This window comes from Myiozetetes cayanensis, unplaced genomic scaffold (genome assembly GCF_022539395.1).
Source record: "Myiozetetes cayanensis isolate MyiCay16 unplaced genomic scaffold, myiCay2020 scf2-11, whole genome shotgun sequence".
Classification (NCBI taxonomy): domain Eukaryota; kingdom Metazoa; phylum Chordata; class Aves; order Passeriformes; family Tyrannidae; genus Myiozetetes; species Myiozetetes cayanensis.
This window is the reverse complement of record NW_026087411.1, coordinates 91,590,736-91,603,197: the sequence shown is the minus strand read 5'-3', so window position 1 is coordinate 91,603,197 and position 12,462 is coordinate 91,590,736. Positions and strand designations below refer to the sequence as shown.

At 42.8% G+C, this 12,462-nt stretch overlaps 1 protein-coding gene across 1 annotated transcript; it reads right to left on the bottom strand.

The window, feature by feature from the left end:
- Positions 1-2,264: 2,264 nt before the first annotated feature.
- On the bottom strand, positions 2,265-10,183 carry GCM1 (glial cells missing transcription factor 1). The gene is made up of 5 exons (XM_050315724.1): positions 10,082-10,183; positions 8,088-8,340; positions 7,061-7,173; positions 5,938-6,066; positions 2,265-2,870 (listed from the first exon to the last, which is right to left on the bottom strand). The coding sequence occupies exons 1-5, from the start codon at positions 10,181-10,183 to the stop codon at positions 2,265-2,267; spliced, it is 1,203 nt and encodes a 400-aa protein (XP_050171681.1).
- Between the last annotated feature and the right edge of the window lie 2,279 nt (positions 10,184-12,462).

Sequence of the window (12,462 nt, the reverse complement as noted above, 5' to 3'; positions counted from 1 at the left end):
TCTGTCCCTAATTCCTCAGTTTACCTCCCAAAGCACAAGTGCTTTAGGCTCTTGACTTTGCTTTTTCTGTCTTAGAAGTGGAGGTTGTTACAAACCTTGATCAAAGTTTCCTTCTCCTAGTTACTGATCTGAAGAATCATAAAACACACAAAGTTTGGAATCAGTGTGAGAGTAACTCACTGACTAAAAAAAGTTTTGTGAATTGACCTTTACATACAACAGCACACTGTTACTTTGTGATCTACATTTAGATTTTTTTCCACATAAAACAAATCACTATGCATCCCCTGTTTCACAAATTGCAATAAATATTTTTGAAACACTCTATAAATAAAATTTGTTCTTGTCTTGTAAATGTCTCTGAATTACACCCTTCACCAGGAGAGTAGTTTCCCTGGTAATATATTTCAAAGTCTTAAAAAAAAAAAAAAAAAGAGAGAGAGAATAAAAAAAAAGAGAATCTAAAAAAATTAAAATGAGAGGGGGAAAAAAAAGACTGAACATGAGATACACCACAATCTGAGGTACTGTGAAATTTTTTTGCCACTTGTTTTGTCATACTGTCCTTCCACATTCATCCCAATGAAAGGTTTATTTTGCCTCAGATCTCTGGGGCATGACTTGCTCCCCAGGCAGGGCAGGGCATGGTTACGACTGGCAGCTGGGCAGATCCTGGAGATGAGGATCTCTACCTTTGGTGGTTAAAGGAACCAGCCATGAAATGCCATGCATGACATCCCTCAGCTCTTCCTTGCAGAGGTGGCAGCAGGGATGAGTGTAAGTACCTCCTTCTGCGGGGGGGGAGGTGGCCCCTAAAACCCAGTCCAGAGAGCAGCAGAGGCCAGTCAAGCAGGAAAGTCATGCAGATGTCAATTATGGGAAAAGGTGAAGAAATCTTTGCCAAAGATCTCTGAGCTGGCCACTAAGTTCAGGCAAGAAAATTCATATTTGGCACCCTACTTTTTTTTAAGAAATGTAGGGAACTGATAGGTCCAGCTAAAATACAGCTTATGGTAGTGGTTAGAAAAGGGGCTGCTGTATGAAAGGGATGCTGGAGGATTCGTTACAGTCTGCAATAAAAGAAACAAAAAGTGGCTGGAAAAAGCAGCAAGGCAATATATATTGAAAATATACATACAAGAAACTGGATCTAACCCTGCAGAGAGGGACTTAGGGGTAATGGTGTATTGGACATGATTTGTCAGTGTGCACATGCAGCCCAGAAAGCCAGAGGTGTCCTGGACTACATCAAAAGAAGTGTGACCAGTAGGTCAAGGGAAGGGATTCTCACATCTACGCTGCTCTCATGAGATTCCATGTGAAGTTCTGCATCCAGCTCTGGGGTCCCCAGCACAGGGAAGTTATGGACCTTCCAGAGAGGGCCCAGAGGATGGCCATAAAGTTGATCAAAGACAGGGCTGGAGCACTTCTCCCATGAAAACAGGTTCAGAAAGCTGGGGTTGTTCAACCCAGAGAAAAGCAGGTTTGGAGTAGACCTCACTGTAGCCTTTCAACATGAAGGAAGTTTATCAGAAAGAAAGAGAAAGACTTTTTACCTTGGCCTGCAGTGATAGGTCAAGCAGCAATTGTTTTAAACTGAAAGATTTAAATTGGGCTTGAGAAGGAAATTTTTTTATAAGGAGAGTGAGGCACAGGAACAGGTTGCCTGGAGCAGTTGTGGATGCCCCATCCCTGGAAATGTTCAAGGCCAGGCTGGATGGGGCTTTGAACAGCCTGGTATAGTAAAGGATGTCCCTGCCCACGGGCAGGAGGATTGGTCTGGATGAATTTTGAAGGTCCCTTCCAACCCAAAAACATTGTGTGATGATTGTACAAAATGTGTGCAAGGTTGGTGCAGTGGAGGGACTTAGATCACTTCCTGAGGAAGCTGGAAGAGTGCAAAAGGTTATACATGACAGCTGTGGTCCTTGAGGTCATTTATCTGCACCTTCCACAGTCCCACAGCTTGAACAAACTATGTATCGAGGAGGGCTGAAATGCTACCAAACCAGAATGGCAGCGAGGCAGTCTGTAAGAAGATTTGATACCTTTTATTAGATCAGTGATATAGTGGGGGAGAATATAACAGTTTAAAAAAAAAAAAGGAACAAAGAAAGCCTTCGGGTATGAAAGTCCCTCCTGGGGCCTACAAGAGTTGCTCAGGTGGGAACTGGTGTGGCAGCACTTTCACATCCATGTTGCAACAGAGATGGAGAATTGGGCCCTTTGCCAGAGGAGAGTTGAGCGGAGACATTTAAACGCAGTCACCGTACAGGGTACAGGTTAAAAGACATGTCATTGTGGCAGTAGTTGAGACCTGCCTGGGGCCCTCCCTCGCCCATGTCTCCTTCAGTGCCCCTCAGAGGCGCTGGGAGCTGGCGGTGGGGCTGTGCCCCACTCGCCCTGGGGCAGGGGCCACCCTGAGGTGCAGGGTAGGGTGGCAGAGAGAGGCAGCTGCTGCTGGAGGTCAGCAGGGATTTCTCTCCACAGGATCCATCTCCCAGAGGACCAGTGTTAGGCCTGAAGGAGCCATGGCCACCCTTTGTCACGGGCAGGACGTGCTGGGTGCTGAAGTGGGCGCAGCGCTGGGGGGAAGGGGCTGGGCAGGGCACAGCAGGGCCACTGCACGGCCTCTCAGCACTGGGGATCCTCCTGAGGGATGGGCTTCGGCTCCAGGGCAGTGCCTCTCCGGAGCCCTCATCCTCCCCAGTTGCCCTTGGACACAGCAGCTGCCCAGAGCAGCTGCTCAGCGTTGGCTCCTGGGAGCTTTTACTTAAACATCCCCTGAAATTAGCAGGTAGCACGTAGGAATCCGGCTTGGAAAGAAGCAAAGGCAATGCTTCTGGCATCGGCATTGCACCTGTCAGAGACTTGGGAAAGCAAGGCATGCGTTAGTAAAACAAGGTGTGGTCTATCAACCCTCCTCTGTGAGACCCTCACAAATGCACTCAATTAATACAGGTAACAAAGCAGATGGTGTAGCAGAGCCTTCTTGTAGGGGAGTGCCCATGGGCTTTAGGGACAAACTAACACACTGGGTTTGTTTCCTCAGGGTTTGCCCAAAGCCTGTTTTACACTGAAAGAATTGCTTAGACCTTGCATTCACATCCCCTGGGATCCACTGCCAGCATATACCGAAGAAGGACCTAAAAATGCAGTTATGCTAATACACTTGGCACCACAGAATTATTTTTTTCTATGGAGTTTGGAAAAGCTAGGTATATGATTTTTAAAAATTGATTGTTTTGAAGTGACCTTTTCACTACAATAATATTATGCTTCACTTTTCAAGACTCTATTTCTAACTGATAAATTTTCCTATCTTTACATTTTTTTACCTTGCAAACAGAAATTTTCATTCAGGGATGGATCAGCACACAAGAATTATTATTCTTCTGGGTCCTTTGTTCTAGATATTTCACAACTTCTTTAATTGCCCTAATTATTGGATTATAATTATGCAAACTTCAATTCCTTTCAGAACACTCATTTGTACTTTCATTTCTGATGAGTACTTGCAGGTCTTTCTTCTTTATAATTCTGGTTTTTCATGCATTTAATTATAGTCATTTTTCTGACTACAGAGTAGCAAACCTCCTTTCTCCTGTTCTCCACTCACCGTGAGAAGAAATGCCAACAATCTGGTATAGGACCCAGCCCACCTTCAACAAAAGACCCGTTGATGCCACACAGAGAACATCCTGTATATCACTTGCTCTATTTTGGGCTCATCTCATACCTTCTTCTAAAGTTCTCCTTCCCAGTCTCTTGTGAGCACATTAAAATTTAATCCTCTCAGAATACATTTTCACAGATTGAGTGACACAGGCTCTGTGTGTGAAATCAGATTCCTGAATTGGTTGTATCACAGCCAGTTTTGACAGAACATGGATATGATGGGTTATTCCCAAGGAAAACCTAATGAAGAGCCATGAATTGGAAGGCCAACTGAGGGTTAATAGTATAACCTGACCATTTCAAACCTGGAAAAACCCAAGGGGAATAAGCGGAGGTGGAGGGGTGCCCTCACTTTTCTGCAGCACCTTCTCCATGTTGGTGGAGGACCTTGGGACACATGTCCAAGTGTGGAGAAAACACGACTTCCTACTGTCTGTCCAAGAGTGGGGCAGTGCCTTCTGCATCTGAGGGTGTCCTCACAGCCCTTGATGGTCTGCAGGTGGCCAAATCCTGCTCAGGGGCAGCTGTCCTGCAGGAGAGCATCTCTCTCACTGATGGACACTGTCTGTGAATAAAGCAATCCAGGCTTGCTACTGAAGTAACTGGGTTTTCTTAAGTAATGGATGGAGATTGGGGGAAGAAGTAAGGATTTCTGATTTTGCCTTGTTAATTATAAGGGTTTTTTGTCAAGATACCATACACAGTATATAACAGGCATATCCTATAGGTAATGCTATATATTGCATTCTGTAATAAAACCCTTTTTCACAGAAATACAGAATGGATCAGGTTGGAGGGGACCACAGTGGGATATCTGGTCCAACCTCCCTGCTTGAGCAGAGTCATTCTGGGGCCCATTGCACAGAATTGCATCCAGACAGTTCTTGAATATCTCCAGTGAGGGAGACTCCATGGCCTCTCTGACCAATCTGTTGCAGTGCACAGTCACTGCACAGCAAAGAAATTCTTCTTCATGTTCAGGTGCAATGTCCTGTGCATCAGTTTCTGCCCATTGCCTCTTGTCCTGTTGCTTGACACCACTGAGAGGAGCCTGGCTCCATCCTCTTGACACCCCCTCTTCAAATACTTGTAGACATTGATGGGGTCCCCTCTCAGTCATCCCTTCTCAAGGGTGAACAGACCTAACTCCCTCGGCCTATCCTTGTAAGAGGGATCCTCCAGTCCCCTAATCATCTTTGTTGCCCTCAATGGACTCAGAGAGTAAACAGTTTATGTCTGTGTGTATATGTATACACACACACAAATCTTCCTCCTGAGTTCAGGTATTGCCAAAAGTATTTCCCAGTTTTCAAGTGTTTATTTGTTACAATTTTCTCAAGAGGTGGTGCAATCAATACTGTAAGTTAAATTCAATAAAAAGCTGCTAATGTTCTCCTTCAATGTCAATACTGATTAAATATCTAATTACTTTATTCCTAGATTTCTTTGCAATTAATTTTATTTATGGAGCAGTATTAACAGAGAACTTTTCTAAAAAAAATTTTTCTAAAGGTAACTCTTGCACTTAAAAGAGGAAAGAGCTGGTGCTCTAAAGCTATGTCCATGCTGCTAAATGAAATAAGACTGAGGACTGTCATTGGTAACAAGGACCCAAAAGCATGGCCTGTCAGTGTCCAGACTACCTCCTGGCCTTGGGCAACTTCTGGACCTGATGTGAAATGATGCAAGAGCTGTGTTGCAGCCCACTAAGGACTGTTTTTCACAGCACCAGCCTGAGATTCTTAATTGTCTGTGTCTTGTACCATGATGGCACGTAGGGGCACACAGGTAGGTTCAAAGCCAGCTGGGTACAGTGAAGGGACCCAAACCTGACTTAACCTTGTCAAAAATTCTGCCAGGGAATGGTGTCTGGCACATACTCTCCTCCTGACCTATGCTAGAGCATTTTGTCTGTGAGCATGAGTTAGTACTGACCAAATCCACATCAGGGACCACATGAATAGTGACATGACTGAGCCTGCCCTCCAGCCCTGCTTTGTTTGCTAGTATAGATGTAATCTCCGGCTGTCAATCAGGCCAAAATTGGCTCTAGAGAGGGGGACCTGGCAGTGGATGGCAGTGCTGAGGAGGTAATGATGCTCAGGACAGCCCTGGTCCCTCTTGGCCTGATCATGGGGAGGCAGAATGTGGAGACGTAAATGCTACTACCACCCAGACCCGAAGCCCAGGTAGCCTCCACCATGGCTTGAACCACAGATCTTTGACCTCAAAATGTCACTGATCAATAACAAGAGTTACCTCAATCTCCTGTATTCTTTTTAATCTTAGAGAAGATGCAGAAAAAGCTGTCTGTGCTTTGTGGATTGATCTTCTTGCTTCTGCTTCTAGTTTTGTTTCTGGACGTGGATGGTCATGAGCTCCTTTGGACTTTAGAAAGTAATTATGGTATGTTAAAGTTAGAGACAACCTTGTTACTAATCTTAAGGGAGTAAAATTTGTAGCACAGGCCAAAACCACACTTATGGCCTAATGTAATGCTTTGTATTTAACAGGAATTATTTAATGTGAGCTCAGGTAACAACCATATCTCAGATAAAGTGGGATGGGGTAGAAATACTCTGAAATCATAAAACTAGTGCACCACATTTATGTGCAGAAGACACTCCCCACTCTAGAGCCCCAGCTGAAGCCACGAGGTCTTCTGCAGCTTGGCTAGAGTGTCCCTGCAGTTATTTCCATTCTTCTCACACTTTAGACATGTTTACCAGAATGTTAATTTCCATTAGCTTCCATAGAGAATTAACTTTATTTAGCCTGTACACAAGTGAAAGACTGGAAACAGGAGGCAGTTCAGTGGTTATGGTACTAAACTAGGACTAAAGCTTCCAAAAACATTGCCTATTATTTAAACACTTGCATACACTGTTTTCCAGATATAAATTACATATAAAGCACAGATGGCATTTTCCATAGACAATCCCTTGGGTACCTGCATTTCCTGTTCCAAGATAGCCTCATGCTTATGCACGGGGCCTTGCAGAAAAGAAGAGATAACATGGTATTTCTGGCTTTCTGAGGACTTGTTGGTTCCTATGTACCTGGGGCAATATGCTTCAAAATCAACAGGTTTTCCCAGGAGCCTAAATAAAAAATATACTATGCTGTAAAATCATAGTAGTATAGTCTAATTTAGGCTGGAAAGGGACTTCTGGAGGTCTAGCTCAGCCTCCTGCTCAGGCAGAATTAATTTCAGAGTTAGATCAGGTTGCTTAGGACTTTGTGAAAATCTTTCTCCTTACAGTCATTTGACCTTGCCATATTCAATGACTCTTATTTGCTGGAACAAAAAAAATCCTTAATAAAACTTACAAAAACAGTCTTTAAAATTAACTTGCGTAATGTTAGGTAATTTTATACCAACCTGAAAAAATATAAATTGGCCTTCATGCCTCCAGAAGTTGGTAACTGGGTAACCACCATGGCCTCGGCAGGAAAGGAGTCGCAGAGGTCCATTGCAGTTTGGACAGCATTTCCCTGGAGCAAAGAGGGTGGGAAACGTTTTCTATACGACAGTGATCAGATGAATCTCATGTGATACAATGGTTCATTGGTGGTGGGGCTCAGAAATTACACTGAGAAAAACTATGCAAAAAACTTTCAAAAATCAGTATAAACAAACCAATAATTGCCTTTATTCTGCCAATTATTAAATATAACTGTCAACAATTGTTTCTCTTACAGATTTATTGCAATTCTATTATTTATTATCATGGTCAGTTTTTCTCTTGTCAGTGTTTGGAATGTCATATGTGTTCTTGTCTTGACTTTTCTAGAGGACATCATTATGGCCTCAGTGAGTGCATGAGTAATACCTTTCTTTGGCCAAAATGTACATCAGATCCAGAAATCAGTATGTGCTAGTTCTACTGAGCAATCACAATTGTTTGGAACGGTCTCATTAAAAAAAGGTGCGTGTGGCTCGTGTTTTCTATTTGCATTGTCTTGTGCCAATGATGTGACTCTGAGGCCAGTTTTCCAGTCATCATGGTTTATGAGCAGCTTCTTTCCTGCAGTATTTGCCTCCTGAGTTACTCCTGGGCCAGTGCAATAATGAAGTCAACACTCAGGTCGGCAAGAACAGCACAGCAGGAAGCTGCCTGCACTGCACGGCTTTCTCAGTAGCCTCCCTCATGGGCCTAAGAAGAATCCCTAACTAATAGAAACAGGGATGAAAAAAGGATTAGAGATGAAAAAATAAAATAAACAAGCAGACAACTACTCCCCAACAGTAAGAAATGTAAAATGCATTGCTCCAAATCAATATTAGGAATATAAGCAATGGCAGAAGGAAGGCTGGATAATCCAAAGAGTATCCAATACTTGGATTTCTTTTATGTTGTGTTCACTTATGCACTGCCCATATAATGAACAGCTGTGTTCATACTCACGCTGTTGTTTTTGCCTGGCTTTATCACAAATGGCTGGTCTTAGGTAGATCTTCCTTCCATCCAAAGTTGAGCAGTCGTTGCCACAAACCACCACCCCAAGGCAGGACTTTTTTAAGATGCGAGAGTTGTGGTTGTTGGTGTTTCTCATTGCCCAGCTGCTGTGGTGCCTCTGGGCATTTTTATCCTCTGAGCTATAGATATGTTTTACATACGAATCTGGCCATTCTTGAAACCAGTCTATCTGTCTTACATCCTGTGGAAAGACCAAAGCAAGCCACGTTTTAGGCTGGGGAAGAGAAGAGCTTGTGCAAGAGCCAAGCAGAGCTGGTCCCCTGCTGGGTGTCCTCTAGCCTGGGTAACTCCAGCACCCCAGCAGGTGATGCTGGTTGTCAGGAGGGAAGACAGAAAAAGCACAGTTCCCTGTGGCTCCCCACAAGCCCCAGAGCATCAGGAAGGCCTGGCCAGGAGGTTGTTCTCACTCATCCATGGTTCCAGCTCAGTGCAGGACCTCCTCGGGAGAGGAAGGGGAGGTGCTTGGTGGAAAATAGCAGAGACTTTCCTTGTAGGCAGCTGTCACTGCCTGGTTAACTTCTGTTAGCTTTCATGGCAGAGATCCTGCTCTGCCTTTCAGTCAGTTCAAAGCAGTGTTATGCTGAATCATTTGGCTTGATTTGGCTCAGCTTTCTGGAAAAAGGGCAAAAACTGAATCAGTTTGAGACTACGCCCATATTTGTAAGACTTCAGTTCTGAATTTCAATTCATTTTGGCCTAACTGCCATCAAAGACTTACACAGGGATTTTTCTGAAGTCCAAAACAAAGAAAGCTTACATCCTGGTCAGGTTTTATTTTCACTGCTAAAATTACTAAAAAACCAAAGGACAACATGATAAGGAACAATAAAAATAAAACTGGAAAAAACCCCAAAGGACCGAACACACATCATCTCAGTGGGTACAGTCAACACAGTAAAACGCAGTAAGCCCTAAAGCAGCTAACATACCTGCTGATGGTTTTGAGGGAAAAGGTCTTGTAAGGAGTAGAAAAGCTTAGTAGGAATTTCCTTTGAATTGCTAGTCCCAGTCACTGAGATCCATGACAGCAGTAAGAATATCAAACAACTCCCATGCTCTCCTGGTAGCCACTGGATAGTGTAGTAAAGGGCTTCAAGGAAGCCTCCAGACTGAAATGCAGGTGAAGGTGACCTTGGGGTGAAGGTCAGGGAAGGAGACATCCTGGAACATTGAGGCTTTGGGCAAACAGCACTGGTATAGTATGGAAGAGGCTGGGATCCAGTAAGAAGACAGGTTGGGAGGTGAAAGGTAGAGCTGGATGTTGAAGGACTGCAGCAGGAGAAATCTGGCAGACAATGCTGAGGTGAGGGACAGGGAGGTGATATTGTGTGCAGTGTGTGTGGGCTTTCAATGGAGAGCATGGTTGAAACTTTTAGATAAGAGAACTAGAAAAGGACAGAGGGAGGGGAAGATCACTATTCTGCCTCTCAGCAAATCTCTGCAAACACTAAGCAAGGTTTTCCTGGGTGCTCATGAAAGACTGTTGCCTCCATTTGGGAAGACAGCCTGTTTGCCTGGAGCCCAATCTGAAGTGAGACCAAGCACCCACAGTTGCAAGGCAGTTGTGGGTGCTGTGTTCCCTTCTCATAAAGTACTACCCAGGGCAAAAAGCAAGTTCTGGACATCTCTGATTGAATGCCCACAGCAGAAGCTAACTTTTTTCCCCCTGCTTTCTCTGCACCTCATCCACCAGTGGGCTAGAAAAGCAATGTATCTTCATCATTGCTATTTTTCATGCATCAACAGCTCTTTCAATAATACTTTTAAGGAAAAATGCATGTTTTTCAGTAAAACTCTGCCCCATACCTCAAAGTGACAAAGAGAATAAAGGCAATGAGGCATAGGTGACTGAGAAAGCACTTAAGATCAGTAGTGGAGATGATTGGTCAGAACAAAATAAAATTCTAATCACAGACACATACCTGGGGAAGTTTGATGTCATTGATATCCCAACTTGTCATTTCTCCATGTTGGGAAGCAGAGTCCTCCTGCTCCACTACGGCTTCATCTGCACCTTTCAGCATTTTTGAATTCCTTCCCAAAGTTAGTGCGAAAGTCTCTCCTGACTGCTTTTGAAGTTGCCTGGCTGTCAGCACTCCCAAGCAGTTTACAACCAGGAAGCTGTTTCCTGAAGCTAAATGATACAGAGGCTGTTCATTAAAGATAAAAATCAGTGTTCTTCTGCCAGAAAAACTTGTTCCATTAAAAGTTTTGTAAGCCAACAAGGCAGTGGAAAATATAGCTTAGAGATAGCATGTGATGTTACAGACACATCAATTGCAGTAAGCAAATTGTGCCTGTGTCATCTGTTTTGCTTTGCTCGATCTTCTGTCATACCAAGTTTATAGTCATGTAACTGCACACAGGCTCTTTGTACATCTGATTCAACTCTGGCTCAATATTTCCAGAGCCAAACTGTTTGAATGGCTCAGCAGTTGTTAAGTGGTCTTTGAGTCGCTGCTTACCCATTAGATATTTTGTGCACTGCATGTGACAAAAACAAGCAACAAGAGGGGTCCGCTTCATCACTTCTGATGAAGTAGTGCTCAATCATTTAACATATTGTTGGTATCTCTGAGAGATTACCAATTGCATGAGGGGAGTGTAGCAAAGGAGGTTGGGCTACCTGCATTTTCCTGTCTCAATAGCAGACTGAAGAAAAAAAAAACAAACTGCCAAGGTATGTTTGTTAAAAATAACAGGTTTTGCCTGAAGTATTATAGGGCAAATGCCTGCCTTATTCTGAATTTCAGTACCAGCCTAGCTTAATAACCTGTTGTGCTGGTTTTGTCTGGGATAGAGTTAATTTTCTTCACAGTGGTTAGTATGGGGGCTGTGTTTTTGATCTGTGCTGAACACAGGGCTGATAATATAGTGATGTTTTGGGATTTGATCCTCAGGGATCCCATGCATGAAAAATTTTGTTCCTTTTGCTAAGGAGAGAAAAGGCAAATCAATTTTCTTGTCTTGGAAACTGGGAAAGTTTCAATGTTTTCAGGAGGGTTATTGCAGTTACGCCACTTAAGGATATATTAAAGACTACTGAGTAGTGGTAGAAGTAAAATCTACTTAATGCAATTCTATTTCATAGACTTTATTAGGAATAATTTATTTTATTGTTGTTTCTTGGTCCTTGGAAAGTGATTCAGCTATGTCCTTAGTTGACCTATTTGTAAAATACCTGTGATATTATCACCTCTAAAGGAAGAGTTTGTGGATATTTGCAGAACACTTGAAACACTTGGCTGTATGGTGCTCTGGTAGCACAGTCAGAGCCCCCCTGCCCCACATTGTGGCCCAGACTGTGGCAGTGGGGGAGAAAGAAGCAAAACACCCTTAATGGAAAAAGATCCCACCAGAGGGGTGCCTGGTAGTCAGGACCAGTGTGCTCAGGAATATGAACTGAGGCCAGTTCTGGAGGGCAGCTCACAGACTCAAGTGAGATTTTACACCAGAAGAGAAGGGAACACAGCCACTCAGAAATATTAACAGCTTTGAGAAACATCAGGTCTTCATGAATTTTCATATTGTGCTACAAGGAAGATGGAGATTAGTAAAGTCAGGACAACATCAGAAAACTAGTTGAATTTGCTAAGCAAATGACCCTTGATTACTGTGTGCTGTAAAACACGAAATGATTTGTTACACAATCCAAAATTATAGTCTCATTGATTTTAACAATACTTTTCAAAATGAGATGACTTAGAAATTGATTTCTAATTTTCTTCATTAGAGAAAATGGAGTGTTTCTTCTTTATACAATATTGATAGAGATAAAACAATAATTAAATATTACCTTAAAGATTAATGGATAACTGCATAATAATACAGATAATAAACTGCATAATAACACACACACACACACACAAAGTTAGAGAGAATCATACATATTTAGCTACTTGCAGGCTAAGGCTGAAATAGTAACAAAAAATTTGAACACTAATTGCAGGATGATATAACATATAAAATTTCTGATTGTTATTTGTGTATCTTTAACTATTACCAAAATGTAGCAGCTTTATAACTTCTTAGGTCTGAAATACAGTTTTTTGCTCCCCTCCCCTCTCCCCTTCCTAAAATACAGAAGGGTATAGAGGGAGCAGGAAGTGATTCTCATTTAACTGCCTAAGAGCCCAGGCACACAGAGTGAAAACGACTGGTAAATTCAAAAACTAGGCAAATAAATGCACTTTTTGATCACTATATAATTAGTATTGGTTTGTCTAATGAAGATTATTTCCTTCTCCCTACAAGCCTTGCACTTATTTTTTTAGACTCTTATGCTACAGCATTACTACTAGTG